Raw genomic sequence first — 14,635 nt, 5'->3', positions numbered from 1 at the left:
CTGTCCTGGGAAGTAGGAAGGAGAGAGGAACTTTTACATAAAAGTGAGAGGAAGATAATTCTTGCTGCTGTTTTGTGTGTACCCCACAAGGTACCAAATACAACAATATGATTGTATCAACTAAAAAACTTGAAATGGAACACCCGATAAACTTTTATATGTAGTCTTCCCGTGCCCCTGTAGTCTTGAGTTCAGCCCCTCAGCCACACTTGCAAAATAGCCAACTGCTGTTTTCCTCCTGCTGACCATATTACTTTATGTTTATATGCAGTGTTTGTTTTCAGTGTTATTGGAAGTATTAAATTGTTAGTAGTATTATTAAAAGATATTTAATTTAATTATTTTTCTTGACTAGTAGTAAAGTTTTCATGTTTGTTTGTTTACCTAGGACCTCTTTGCCACTACCATGGAATTTTCCAAACTGGAAAAGGTAGAACTGGGTGGCATCAAGGGCAAGATGCTAAGTCACCAAGTTGTTGAGATCTTCTCAGAATTCAATGAGATTTTTTCTGTGTTTGGTAACCGCACATACGATGGCTTGGATGCAACAAACAGGGTATGAAGTAACAATCTGACATAAAAGTGCAGATGGTTCATTGTATTTCGATAACATTCATCAAAAGACACCCTGCTAGTTGAGCCTCTAAAGACCTAAACACAAACATGCCTTTTATCTACATTGTCCTGAGTATATGTAGTGCCATCATGGTTACTTAAGTTCTTTAGTTACCTGACATTGTTGTGATTTTGACTTTTAACGCATACATTTGAAATGGTGATAAATTTCTAAAGTACTTACAGTCATTCTAAAGAATAAATTATTAATAATCTGGAACTTTTTCTTCATGTTATTTCTCATCTTGACCTGCCATTTTGCTTATTTAATAGGAATTTGTTGAGGACTACAACCAGTTTAGAGAAAGAATAGCTGATCTGGACAGAAGACTTGCTTCCATTGTTTGCCAAGGGTTTGATGATTGTCCAAGCACAGAGGCCGCTCTGAAGGTAGGTTTTTATTGAATTAAATTACATGTGAAACCCAATAAAATATTATTTATTAATTTAAACTGTTAAACTAATTATTCCTTTTTTATCCTCTTAGCTTCTTGACTGTTTTGGCTCTTTGCTGGACAGACCACTGATTCACGCAGACTTCGAGTACAAGTATCCAATCCTTCTGAAAATGTACGAGGAAGAACTAGATGAAGCTAAAATGATCTTTGATGGCCAAATGCTTGTGGTTGGTGATGAAGGAACTCCACCAATCAACAAGAACATGCCTCATGTTGCAGGCGCTCTCAAATGGTCGCAAGAACTCAGGGACAGAATCACCAAACCAATGCACGCACTTAAGCTTTCAGTCAACCATGGGTAGGTACATAAATTTAACCTGAGGGCAAGTCTGAGTCAACTTCTGTTAGCTCGTCTATATGATAATTTAATAAAGTTCTCACCCTGTATACATGTACATCCCTTTATCATCTCTTCACTGCTGCCTACTTCTTGCCTTTTCTCCTGTGCATTCAAACCTGGCGTTTTGGCATCTCTCTATTACTTTAATCTACTTTCAGTGATGCCTGTTAGGATGTGCCATTATTGTAACCATACTAACTTCTGTATTCTTCAAAAGGTTTGTTACTTTGGGAAGATGTTTCTTAGAAATCTCAACGAGCTTGTCTAGATTCTTGTTTTTGTGTGCACTGATCACTGGTACATTCAGTGTTGATGTTGTCGTCTTCTAATCTTTGTAACTTGTATATTTTTGTTCTACTTCTTTTATAATGTCAACTTAATATCTTCAGTTGTTTCAGTTATCTGTCTGTAAATTTCCATATCTTTTATTCTGTTTCTTCATCACCTCTCTTCCAAGACCGGACAGTGTTTTTCCAATCATTCATGGTTTGGAAAGGTATGGCAATTCTTTTGAAATCTTGTTCTTTCAAGGCAGTTATTTTCTCCTGACTCTATTGTCTTTCTAATGTCTTTGCCTTTCTATAAGGTTGCTGTGTTCAGTATACTACACAAAACCTGCAGTTGGCAGGAAATGTAACACTTACCATATCAACGCCACCTCTACACTTTAGAGATTCTGAGTTTTGATCATTGAATTACCCCTTTTTCTTTGATGATTATGATTCAGCATTGCTTACCATTCTTTCAGTTGTGCACAGTTTGTGCTTGGCTCCTCTGGGTGGCTGAATTCAGCACACATGTGGAGCATCACAGTTATAATCTTGCATATTTCCTTTCTCTTTTTCATGTCACTGAAACATTTTCAGTGGTTGTAATCATCGATCATGGTTATATTTGAAGTCTCCTAACACTTAAAGAAAAACAATGTAACATTTTTTAATTGTCCAAATTTTGTGTTCTTATTCACTTGTTGATTTTCCAGCACTCTTGAGACAGCTGAGGCAATGATAATCTTCAACAAATTTGATGAGATGGCCAAGCTCCTGAACACGTAAGTTGATAGTGTTAGCTCCTGAAGTAGCCTGTGTTGCAGACAGCCTTAACCGCCGGTGCAATGAAGGCTTCTATTAAAGTCGTCCACACTAATTATTTGTTAAGATAAAGTGCCATTGGTGTGTGGTAGAACCACCTTGTACAGCATAATAAACAGTACCATGTGAAAGTCCTGCTGAATTACTTTTGTTTGTATGGTCACACACTAGGGTTTCTTCCACAGACCAAAAAGTAAGATAACGTACATGTAATAAATAGAGCCACATGAAAGTATTGCTAAGTAACCACCTTATCCATAAAATTACCGGTTAGAATGAAAACTTGTTTCATTTTTTGCAGGTATGAAGAGAAAGTGTATGCTGATTGGACCCAAGATGTTGGCTCCATCTCGCAACAAAATCTGGACAAACCTCTCATCATCAGAGATGAAAATACAAAGCTTATCAAAGTCAACTTTGATCCTCAGGTTTGTTCTGCTACACTTGCTTAACATTTCCACCAAAATCAGCAATACATTGCTTTAAAAAAAGTTGTTGAAATAAAAGATGCTGTAATAATGAAAGTAAAGTCATAACTTGCCCAGTACAGTGTTGGTAGAGTGAGTAATGGCATGGAAAAATTATTTTCTGTTTTAGTTGATTGCTGTGCTGCGTGAAGTCAAATACTTGGAAAATGCTCAAAACGAAACCCTTGAGAGCATTCCAGAAAGCGCTACTGGCATCTACTCCAGGAATGAGACGTTCCACAAGTTCTTGTCCAATTTGGACCTGACAGTGGCCTGGTACAACAAAGTAAGAGAGACGCTTCTTGACGTGGAATTTCCTCTGGTCGAAGGACAGTTACAAGAAATAGATGGTCAACTGCAGCAGGCTGAGACGACTTTGAACTGGAACAGCGAAGGTTTGTGTTTACGTTCAATCTTGACATGTTATACGTGTACTGTGGAACCAAACAACAGCGCAAATTTCTCGAACCTCCTGATAACTTGAACCAAAAGTCGTTTCCCTTTGGTTTGCTTCACTCAGTCGAGCTCTGTAATCCCCACCGCCTGATATCTTGAACTCCTAATTTCTCAAACCAATGTACATTTCCCTTTGAGGCTCCGAAAATCGTAATTAAAGGGACTATGTCACGGGGATTTCGCAGATTTTTGGTCTAAACTGTTCTGAAATTAGTGTTAGGCAACCCTACCTTAAACAAACATTATCTTTGAACATCTAAAGGAATCTATAACCTTAATTTGGGGATAGAAATCAAGCTACGGCTATAAAAATCGATATTTCGAAGACGCGTGGAAACAATTTGAAAACGTTTGCCCAACGTTTTCAAATTGCAATCCGTTTCCATCCGAGCCATCCGCAGCCAAAGATGCTCGTTAACAGGTTCAGTGCGCTAATATAGCAATTTTTAATAAAAATGGACTATTATTTTTAGGTTTCCTGCGACACAAATAATAATAAATTCTGGTGGTTCAAAACTCAGTTAAAATCCGTGACATAGTCCCAGTGTATTCCACTAATTACGTAGATCAATCATACTTGTAAAAGAACATTTCTGAGGTTGTATTCTTGCATCAAGGCTGTTATTTATTAATTCTCTTTTATGACAAACAGGTGCGTGGGAATACATTGAAAAGACGAGAGATATGGTCCACGATCTGGAAAAACGCGTCCAAGCTGCTAAGAACAATGTTGAAAGCATGAGTCAGTTGATGACTAAATGGTGTGAAGCTCCATTGTATGAAAGAAAGGAAGGCAAGAAGGAGGGACTGCTTAACTTAGAGGTAAACGTCAATCTGTTTTTATGTTCACTTTATCATTAATAGAAGACGGTTTAAAGTTGTTTTGCTAAAGTGAGAGCGAACGTTCTTATCGGTTTGTGGAGTTGGTGGAAGACTTTTATTTAACTTTAAGAAACTGCAGTTCGCGCCAAAAATATATTTTTCAGTTATTTCTGTTATCAAGTAGTTCGCGCCACGGATTGTGGAAAGAGAAACAAACATAGACCGGCTGCTTTCGAGTGCTAAATGTGAACATCATTTTATCACGATAATATCACGCGGGAAACGTGCTGGCCACATGTAACAACTTAAAGGATGAATCTATTTACTGTATTATAAATTTTAATCTATGATTTCTTGTCAACAGGACAGTGAAACGAACCTTAACAAGCGCTACACTTTGATCCAACAAGCAGGAGAGAAAATCCATGAGTTGATGCAGGTATTTTACTTTATTCTCTTGCTCTTTATTTTCCCCTTGCATGGTCGAAAGTAATGAAAATCAGGAATTTAAAAGTTTTGTATTAATAGATTATCAAATTCGTAAAGAAATTTGTGGCAAATAGTAGGGAAAATGATATTTTAAGATGAAGGCAACTAAAGTTTTTAGAGTCAAGATTGACCAGAAACGTCTTCACTCTTTAAAATTGTGCGATCTTTCGAAACTAATTTGTTAACTTAAGTATCAAAGTTGTCAGTGGAATATTTTAAGTTTTCAAAGAAAAGAAAATTAATGCGGGCTGAATTTTCAAAATTTACCATAAATTATATTGTCAGGCGAAAAAAGTTAGTACATGTATTAGACTTCGTTCCTTTCCGACTTCAAGCCTAGCTAGTCGTAGTTGTAGGTACAGTGTAATTCATTTAACAATTGCATTTTGCTGGTCAGAATAACTTGGAGCTGTTCAAGGCAGAGGTATCGTCCGACATTTGGCGAGCATATGTGGACTATCTGGACGATATGGTGCTTGATGGCTTCTTTAACTGTATTCATTGTTCACTTAACTATCTTCTGGAGAACACAGACCCTAAACACAACACGACTGGCCTGTTTGAAGCTAAGCTTGAGCTGCAACAGCCTGAAATGGTGTTTATACCGTCATTGGATTTCGGTGTCTCTGACGGCTTTTACGAACTTGTTGAAGGAATTGTTAATGATGTGTACAAGATGGCTTCACTTGTCAAGAGGTTGGCTGAGCATAATGGATCCGAACATTACCAGGTAAACGAATGAAATAAAAATAATAAAATCTTCTCAGTTTCTGGCGATGACCAAGCCTATTAAGATAAATTTGCATTGCGAAGGAAGGAAAAGAGCAAAACTTAAAATTTCATATTTTTAGTCCAAATAATACGGGCAACCACTGAATCAGATCAAAGACTGTTATCTATTTTTTTCGTAATTTCAAAAAACTAAAGAAACAATCTAGATCAAAAAAGAAAGGGGGCCCAGGCCCCAAGGAGGAAGGAGAAGAAAAAGGAAAAAAAAAAGAAAAACATAAAAATGCAAGGCTTGCATGTAGGAAACGGAACAATAATGGTTTAATTTTGTAGAACAATACTCGACAAATGACAAGAACCCATTAGGAAGTGAGGATGACTAACGATGGCGAGGATGGAAATGGATTGCAAATGAGTATAATTATTTGAAGAAATTGAAGTTTGGCTCAGGTTCCTTTTCACAAATCCTGTTTTAATACCGTGACGAAACTCCGTAAGGACAAAAGTCAAAGAACGTCTTACAATTTGCACTTTTTAAAATAGTCTTATACTAATCCCTCCTTCCTTTATTACAGAACGATGTAGAAGACATGCTTGATTTGTCGGAGATGCGTCAAGACATGATGGATCGTGTAACAGGCATCATGAACAAGGCGAATGAATACCGCAGTTCTTTTGATGCGTATGGATACTTGTGGCTGGATGACCGCAATGAGTTTATGAGACAGTTCCTTTTGTACAACCATGTACTTACAGCTGAGGAGATTGAAGCTCACGCTGAGGAAGGAGTCCCTGAGAATCCTCCAACTTTGGCACAATTCAAGGAACAGGTAACACAAATTTCCCTGAAATTCTTAAATTTATCCGAGAGATAGGGGAGGTTAGGGAATAAAAAATTTAAAGGGACTGTGTCACAGCTGAGTCAAGTTTATTTTATTAAGTTCATAGCCAAATACTTGCTATGAAACTTAATGTTTGCAAAGAAATTTATACTTCCATGGATCCAAATGACAAAACCATAGCTTCATTGCAACTACATGTGTCTCCCGGGCGTTATAATTTAAAGTTACAAGCAAACGAGATTAACTTTATAGACTGTTCAGCTCAACAACATTTTAAAAACCCATATCGCAATCCGTTTCAATCTTCTTAACTTTTGTCCATCTGTGCCTTCTTTTGTATTTGCTGTGTTATTGAAATGTTCCTTCACTGTTTTAAGAGTTTATTTTTATATTTCACCGATTTAATGGTCATTTCACATGCCTAAATTTGGCAAAATCAGTCCCTTTAAAGCACGTGCAGGGCTTACTTTTTGCTAAGTCAACATGTTTTCCTCTTGTCCTTAGATCGACACGTATGAAAAGCTTTATTCTGAAGTGGATGAAGTAGAAGGAACAAAGGTGTTTGACACGTGGTTCCGCGTGGACGCCAAGCCCTTCAAGCAAGCGCTACTGAATATCATCAAGAGATGGAGCTACATGTTCAAACAACATCTTATTGATCATGTAACAAACAGGTAAGTAGAGCATCTGAGACTAATTGTCAGTCAAGAAGATAAATAAAGTTGTACAACTTCAAATCAAGGGATAATGCGGTCTTGACAGTGGAGTCTAACCCTAGCTACAACCAACAGAGTTAGGTCTTAGACTACATTTCCTGCCTAGGTAACTTCTTCAAAAACCTTTCAGCATGAGGATTTGATAAGTTAACGTTTGAAGCATTAAGCTAACTGTATTTTGATATTTTATTCCAAGCATTCGCCGATCCACGCATCATCGATGCTAAATAGAGTTGTTACAGCTTCAAATCTTGTCTAGCGTCTTCTCTAAACAACATATCAACTGAAGAATCTCTCTTGTAGAAGTGACTGCTTTGACAGTATAAACTAATGCGGATTGCTTTGTATTTTTTTACGTACGCAAATGTACACCCTTTATAGAAGGTTTTTAGTTGGGAGGAGGGGGGTTTTTAGGAAGAGAGCATTTAGGCCCTTTCCCACAACTATTATATATAAAAAAGGATTTTTCCCCCAGAGAAAAAATTTTTCCCCCCAAAAAAACCAAAAAAATTAAAAAAACCCCAAAAAAAAATCAACGCACGAAAATATTTTAACCCTTTTGATTTTGACAGAGACAAAGAATATTTGACGCAGCGTTTTCGAAAAGCTCCTTTTTCAGTGACAGAAAACGCTAATTTAGTGTGAACGGTTGGCCTATTCGGAGGAAAAAGGATGCGTTTTCAAGTTTATCCGGATTAGTGTGGACGGGGCCTTAATTTAATTTTAAAAGTAAAGTAAAATAGTAATTTAAAGTAGCTTTTTAATGAATACGTTTTTAAGAGTATATTACCTTCGCTTTTTTTCAGCCTGAATGACTTAGCAGAGTTCATCAAAGTAGCAGATGTTGGTTTGACTCAGCCTGTGGAGGAAGGAGACTATAACGGACTAGTGGCTGTCATGGGACACCTGATGGCTGTCAAGGACAGACAGACAGTCACTGATGAAATGTTCGAGCCACTTAAACAGACTATTGAACTTCTGAAGACATACGGACAAGAAATGCCCGAGGAAGTTCACACACAGCTTCAGGTAAAGTTAATTGTCGCTAGAGATGTCAAATTATGTGCCAAAGCTAGAAACGCTTTGTTTGCAAGAGGGCGTAGAGGTTGTTGCGTGACGCTTGATTCAAGCAAAAACGAACGTGTGACACACTAGTGAAAGACAACATAGTTTACACCTGACGCGTAAATGTCCCTGTGGGGGGGGGGGGGGGTGGTGGCACTCCCATATATGAGCTATATAGGTATGTGCCGCTGTGAAGGGTATGGTTTTTAAGCAGTTTAGTCTGGGATAAAGTATAGAAATCAGCGAGTTTTGGTCTAGAATAGGGCATCATTTGCCGGAAACTGATCAGTAGTATGAGGAATTAAGTCCAGAATATGAATAGAAACTCGGAAGAGGAAGAGACCTTCTTAAACGTAAATGAAATCATCGTGGCAGCGTTGTTGACAGATGGTTTTCCATTAAAAGCACAAATAGTGACACAGTTCTGAAAACAGAAAGTCTGAGATAGGGTAGCAATTTTCGGTGTTTATTTTAGTATAGGATTGCAAAATCAGCTAAACAGAGTCTGGCATAAGGTAAGGGTTTCGAAGTCCCAGCGGCACACCCCCACCCGACATTTAATGTCGAGCACACAGGGCTGTGAAACAAGTTTATGCTCACAATAGCGTCCCTTTTATACCTTTTATTTCTAAGTCTTGAAGTTTACTTACAATCAAAATTATTGTTATGCAAAATACGCAAGCGGATCTTTGCTAACCTGGTCATTCGTTCATCAACAGGAACTTCCAGAACAGTGGAACAACTCCAAGAAGATCGCAGTGACAGTGAAGCAACAAGTGGCTCCTCTCCAGGCCTCTGAAGTTGCCATCATCAGACGCAAATGTGGACAGTTCGATGTGAGTAAAAATCAGCCGCCTCTTTGTATCCCAATTACAACATGAAGCAGTCAAAATGCGTAACAATTTTTTTTTGAATTTCGTGTCGACAGATCAAACAACACGAATTCAGAGAGGACTTCCGCAAGACAGCTCCTTTCCAGTTTGATTCCACGAATTATTACGAGCGCTTAGACAAGGTCAGTGATGTATATTTTGGAAGTATCCTTGTGCAAAAATTTGAATAGTTTACTGGGCTGTTAATTGTTCCATTTGTAATCAGAGCAGACTTTGGAACGCCCAACACAGTTGGGTTGGCATAAGCAATCCGTCTATGCCATCAGATTTGACTTGTATCTGTACAATCACTAATTTACCAGATATCGTTTGTGTTTGCAGGCTAACTTCCAGATCTATGCCATGGAAGAGGAAATGAACGCCCTCTCCGAGTCTGCCGGCCTATTTGAGGTGAACTTCCCCGATTACAAACAACTTCGTGCATGCCGTCGTGAAGTGTCCCTCCTCAAACAGCTCTGGGACATGATTGAAGTTGTTCTGAGCAGTATTGATGAGTGGAAGTTCACACTGTGGGCTGATATCAACGTGGAGAATATGGAGATGGAGTGTAAGAGGTTTGTGAAGGAGATTCGGGGACTTGATAAAGAGATGCGCGCCTGGGACGCGTTCACAGGACTAGACTCCACTGTCAAGAACATGGTGACGTCATTGAGGGCTGTGGGAGAGTTGCAGAATCCGGCCATTAGGGACCGTCACTGGCAACAGCTTATGCAGGCTACTAAAGTAAGTGCAACCAATGATTTCCCGACTATGTCTGGTTTACACCCTTTAACGGAGCAACAAGTCATCTTGTGCAGAACATACGATGTTTCATTGTCAAGTCTGTTTCTGGCCGAAAATATAGAATAGTGTTGCAGTTGAAATTTCTTTACTAACCTGTATCAACTAAAGGTTACAAAAAAGGAACAGTTTTTTGTGTCTGATAAAAATTAATAGGTTATAATTCGCAAAGAAACGGTTGACGAAATATTAAGGAAGCGCTAGGACTAAACTGCTCAATATAAAGTACTATTGTTACGCTGAGTTAGAGTTTTGCCCACGAACCATGTCAGCTTTTTGGAGTTGAGATGAGGTTTGACTTTGCACTTAATTTTCTATCTAAATATTATGTTGCAAGGTTAGGAAAGATTGCAAGACTTTCTAGGACAGCTCAGCGAAACACGAAACGAAAACCGAACCGTCACATGTTAGTTTTGAAAAGCATTAGAAAACTTCTCAAACGTTTTAACACCTCGACCAATGGTTTTTCCGTGCAGGTAAAATTCATCATGAATGACGATACAAACTTAGCCGATCTGCTGGCCCTCAATCTACACAACTTTGAAGATGAAGTCCGTGGAATCGTGGACAAGGCCACAAAAGAACTAGGAATGGAGAAAGTACTGAAGGAATTGGATGTCACCTGGTCACAAATGGAGTTTGAATATGAAAGCCATATGAGAACTGGTATTCCACTACTTAAATCAAGCGAGGAATTGATTGAAACTCTTGAAGACAACCAGGTAAGAAAAGATAACAGACAACTACATCGATTTTAGCAGTTTTTGATTTTCTTTATAGCGTCGTTGAGTACTTTGTTTCTGGATAAAGATTTTGTTCACTGTATTTTGTTTTTTTCGTCTTTTTGTTGGGTTTCCAATAGCGAAGCGCGCGACGTCTTAAAAAAGAATGCAAATAAATATAACCGCCACGATGCTCAAAAAACATCAGCGTGTTCTCAGAGAAATAGAAGGAATCTAGGCGAAGGGTTCTCGTTTTATGAAAGTGTTTTAGGAACACCGGCTGCTTTAGAACGTGTTTTAGGAAAATCGTCCGCCATTTCGGTTTGCTTGTCTGAGTCTTGTCTGAGTCGTGACGTCACTCGCGCGCTTCGCTTTGATTGACATTTTGAAAACCCAGTTAAAGTAACCACGTGCGAATTGTATCGAGTCGATACATCGCACGTGCGGTTGTTTGCTTTTTGATTGGCTGAGAAGTTTTGAAAACCAACTGAAAGATAGCACTTTCGATATATTAAAATTCAGCTTGGCAGTGAGGCCTGGAGGACACAAACAAGAAAAATGAAGCTGAATTTTAATATATCGAAAGCGTCCTATTAGTAATCAGTTTTCCTTCTTCTTTTTCGACTATGTGTAGGCAATTGAATGAATAACTTATAAGCATGTCTTTCTTCTCAGGTACAACTTCAAAATCTTATCACATCCAAGTACATCGGACATTTCTTGGAAGAAGTCTCTCTGTGGCAAAAGAAGCTGTCTGTATCAGACTCGGTGATCTCAATTTGGTTTGAGGTGCAAAGAACTTGGTCTCACTTGGAGAGTATTTTCATCGGATCTGAAGACATTCGTAACCAGTTGCCAGAGGACTCCAAACGATTCGACGGAATTGACGTCGATTTCAAGGTGAGTGGAGAGGACGGACATTGATTGTGTAGTTTTTAATGCCGACTAGATTAATACGGAGTACTTTTGTATCTTACTGTGTCAAGTAAAAATTGTGTTGAAAAAAATGCATTCGGCTGATACATTTATTGTTCCTTAAACTATAAAAAGAACCCCGTTTAATTGTAACTTGCCTATACTATTTTTGTAGGAACTGATGAAAGAAGCCGCAGAAATCCCAAACGTAGTCAACTGCTGCAACAGAGAAGGGCTGTATGAGAAACTGGAAAACTTACAAGAAAGGTGCGTGTTGTATTCTCTTCTGGAATGATAAATGATAAAGCAACTTATTAATGGCGTATTTTTCTGACTATAAATGACTGTTGTGAATCTCAACCCAACGTAATCACGAGTCAATCCCTAAGGCGGCAAATACTGCAATAAACCAATCAGAGCTCAAAGCATACATACATACATACATCATACATAGATCACTTTTATTAACCCTCGGATTTGAAGAGTAGCTTATACAGCTAATATCTCCGAGCATTTCGCAGTAAGCACAGTACAACGGGCAAAGACCAGACCACAACACCGGGAACTACTTGCCCAACTCTATCAACCCGTGAAAATGGCGGGAAAAGTCACGTGCGTCAAGTAGCGATTGGTTTAGCTTTTGCATCTGATTGGCCAGAGAAAACATCACCTTTGCTTCGATTGGTTAAAGTACGTTGAATGTGCGCATTTATGAACCCATCACGAGCCCAGCAAACGCAATACCTATAAAAGTAAATATATTTGAAGAAACGTTCTGACATTGTTTATTTTCTTACAGATTGTCGCTCTGCGAGAAGGCCTTGGCCGAGTATCTGGAGACCAAGCGTCTTGCTTTCCCGCGCTTTTACTTCGTGTCGTCTGCAGACTTGCTGGATATCCTCTCTAAAGGCAACCAGCCAATTGAGGTACGTTTTCTACGAAAGTTTTTCTGAAGTTTTATATTTCTTTTGCTCCTTATAAAAGGTGTATGCTAAACATATGGCTGAATTCTATTTTAAAGTGTTTAAGTATAGCCCCAAGTAAGAAGAATGTAATCTTTTTTACGTTGCTCTGCTTGATAGGTTAGCCGTCACTTGTCCAAGTTGTTTGACAACATGGCGAAGCTGAAGTTTGTGGATGACGACGAAGGTAACCCCACCAAGGAAGCAACAGGAATGTACAGCAAAGAAGGAGAATATGTGGACTTCGATAAGCCTTGTGACTGTTCTGGACAGGTGCGAAAAAAATAACACTTGAGATTATTTCTCTAGAGTAGTTTTCTACAGGCTCAATTTTCAGCCGTTTCATGAGTCTGTGTTTCATCCTTGTCGAACACATTACACGGGTGCACAAAATGGCGGGAAATTGAGCCCAGGTTTTCTCAGTGATAACTGTCGTAAAACCAGAATCAAAACAGTCACATCTAACCAATCACAACAAACGCAAATGGTGCTGTGAACCAATGAGAATTCGAAGCAGAAACGTGCAACCAACGCCAAACGCGGGAAATGTGCGACCAGTACTAAGCACGGGAAAACGTGCAGCCATTGCTAAGCGCGGGAAAACGTGCAGCCATTGCTAAGCGCGGGAAAACGTTCGACCAGCACTAAGCGGGGGAAAGAAAAGCGGGAAAACGCGACAGACAAGGCGGGAAATGTGCAACCAGCACTGAGCGCGGGAAAACGTGCGACCAGTGTTATGTGCGGGAAAACGTGAGACCAGTACTTAGCGCGGGAAAACGTAAACCAAGTCACGAATCATTTTGGTTTTGCTTCTGGTCAATTAAATAAACAGCATGTTGCTCAATTGTTTACAAATTCGTACACGAGATTTTTGCGCAGCAAACAGAGCAATCAATTAAAATTCGCCATATTTGCGTAAGTTCACAGAAAATTTTTTAAGATACTCAGCGTATTTCACATTAATTTTGCATTAATAATACGTATTTTAACTCCTTCAGGTTGAAGTTTGGTTAAACCGTGTTATGGACGCTATGCGTTCCACAGTAAAGCACGAGCTTTCAGAAGCTGTGGTATCGTATGAAGAGAAACCCCGTGATCAGTGGCTCTTTGACTACCCAGCCCAGGTCGCTCTCTGTGGAACTCAAATCTGGTGGACCACAGAAGTCGTACTTGCTTTTGGAAGGCTGGAAGAGGGATACGAGAATGCGCTAAAAGACTACTACAAGAAGCAGGTACTAGTCTTTGAATCGAGCCTGTAGAATAACCTTTTGGTGTTTTCTTATCTGCTGTAATGTATAAGAAAAATGTTAAGGCGACAAGCTTTATCACAGGATGAAAATCACCAGGGGACGTTGTGAAATTATATTCTAAGGAGGGTCGGTACTTGATCACTGCTCGATCACACTGTTACATGTAAGTAACTGTAAGTTTAAAGCAGACATATGGTAATTGCATTATGACTTCTATTTACCTTAGTTACTGTTACTACGGAGCTGCAAGGTATATATTTGATTTACAAGAGTCGCTGTTTTCCTTGTGGCGCAACAAACTGTCAGATACAAATTTTCCATTAGACGCACGCGCAAACCATCCATAGTGTGTTTATGTTAAGGAACTAGTTGTTATTTCCCGCTCGAAGAATTTCTAATTAATTACAACTTATAAAATAGATCAAACAGTCGTGACTAAGAGTTACCGCTTTCTTTGCAGGTTTCCCAGCTTACAACTTTGATCAACATGTTAATCGGCGACTTGTCTAAAGGCGATCGTCAGAAGATCATGACCATCTGTACAATTGATGTGCACGCTCGAGATGTGGTGGCCAAGTTGATCCATCAGAAAGTTGAGAACGCAATGGCTTTCTTGTGGCTCAGTCAGCTTAGACATCGCTGGGATGATTCGATTGGACACTGCTTTGCTAACATCTGTGACGCTCAGTTCAAGTATTCCTATGAATATCTTGGAAACACGCCTCGTTTGGTGATTACGCCCTTGACTGACAGGTGAAGCCCGTTGTTTATAATCAGTTGAAGGGAGTGTGTCACGGATTTTAGCCAAATTTAGGCATGGGAAATGACCATCAAATTCGGTGAAATATACAAATAACCTCTTAATACAGTGAAGGAACTTTTCAATAACACAGCATATACAAAAGAAGGTACGGATGGCCAAAAGTGACGAAGATTGAAACGGATTGCGATATGGGTTTTTGAAATATTGTTGTGCTGAATAGTTCTCAAAGTTGATCTCGTTTGCTTGTAACCTTTTAATCA

The 14,635-nt window shown here is 39.0% G+C and overlaps 1 protein-coding gene across 1 annotated transcript in view; it reads left to right on the top strand.

The window, feature by feature from the left end:
• LOC144632639 (dynein beta chain, ciliary-like) overlaps positions 1–14,635 on the top strand; it is a 46,598-nt gene that overhangs the window by 5,906 nt on the left and 26,057 nt on the right. The window contains 22 exon segments of the mRNA XM_078491317.1: positions 389–556; positions 889–1,005; positions 1,103–1,371; positions 2,396–2,464; positions 2,806–2,932; positions 3,102–3,366; positions 4,080–4,249; positions 4,614–4,688; positions 5,136–5,468; positions 6,043–6,297; positions 6,814–6,983; positions 7,832–8,054; positions 8,810–8,926; positions 9,019–9,105; positions 9,305–9,706; positions 10,240–10,485; positions 11,161–11,385; positions 11,576–11,667; positions 12,200–12,326; positions 12,483–12,635; positions 13,361–13,594; positions 14,073–14,365. Coding sequence (XP_078347443.1) covers positions 389–556; positions 889–1,005; positions 1,103–1,371; positions 2,396–2,464; positions 2,806–2,932; positions 3,102–3,366; positions 4,080–4,249; positions 4,614–4,688; positions 5,136–5,468; positions 6,043–6,297; positions 6,814–6,983; positions 7,832–8,054; positions 8,810–8,926; positions 9,019–9,105; positions 9,305–9,706; positions 10,240–10,485; positions 11,161–11,385; positions 11,576–11,667; positions 12,200–12,326; positions 12,483–12,635; positions 13,361–13,594; positions 14,073–14,365 — 4,217 coding nt within the window.

The sequence above is a fragment of the Oculina patagonica genome, chromosome 12 (assembly GCF_052425735.1).
Source record: "Oculina patagonica isolate OP01 chromosome 12, crgOcupat, whole genome shotgun sequence".
Classification (NCBI taxonomy): domain Eukaryota; kingdom Metazoa; phylum Cnidaria; class Anthozoa; order Scleractinia; family Oculinidae; genus Oculina; species Oculina patagonica.
This window is presented reverse-complemented; position numbering and strand designations above follow the sequence as displayed.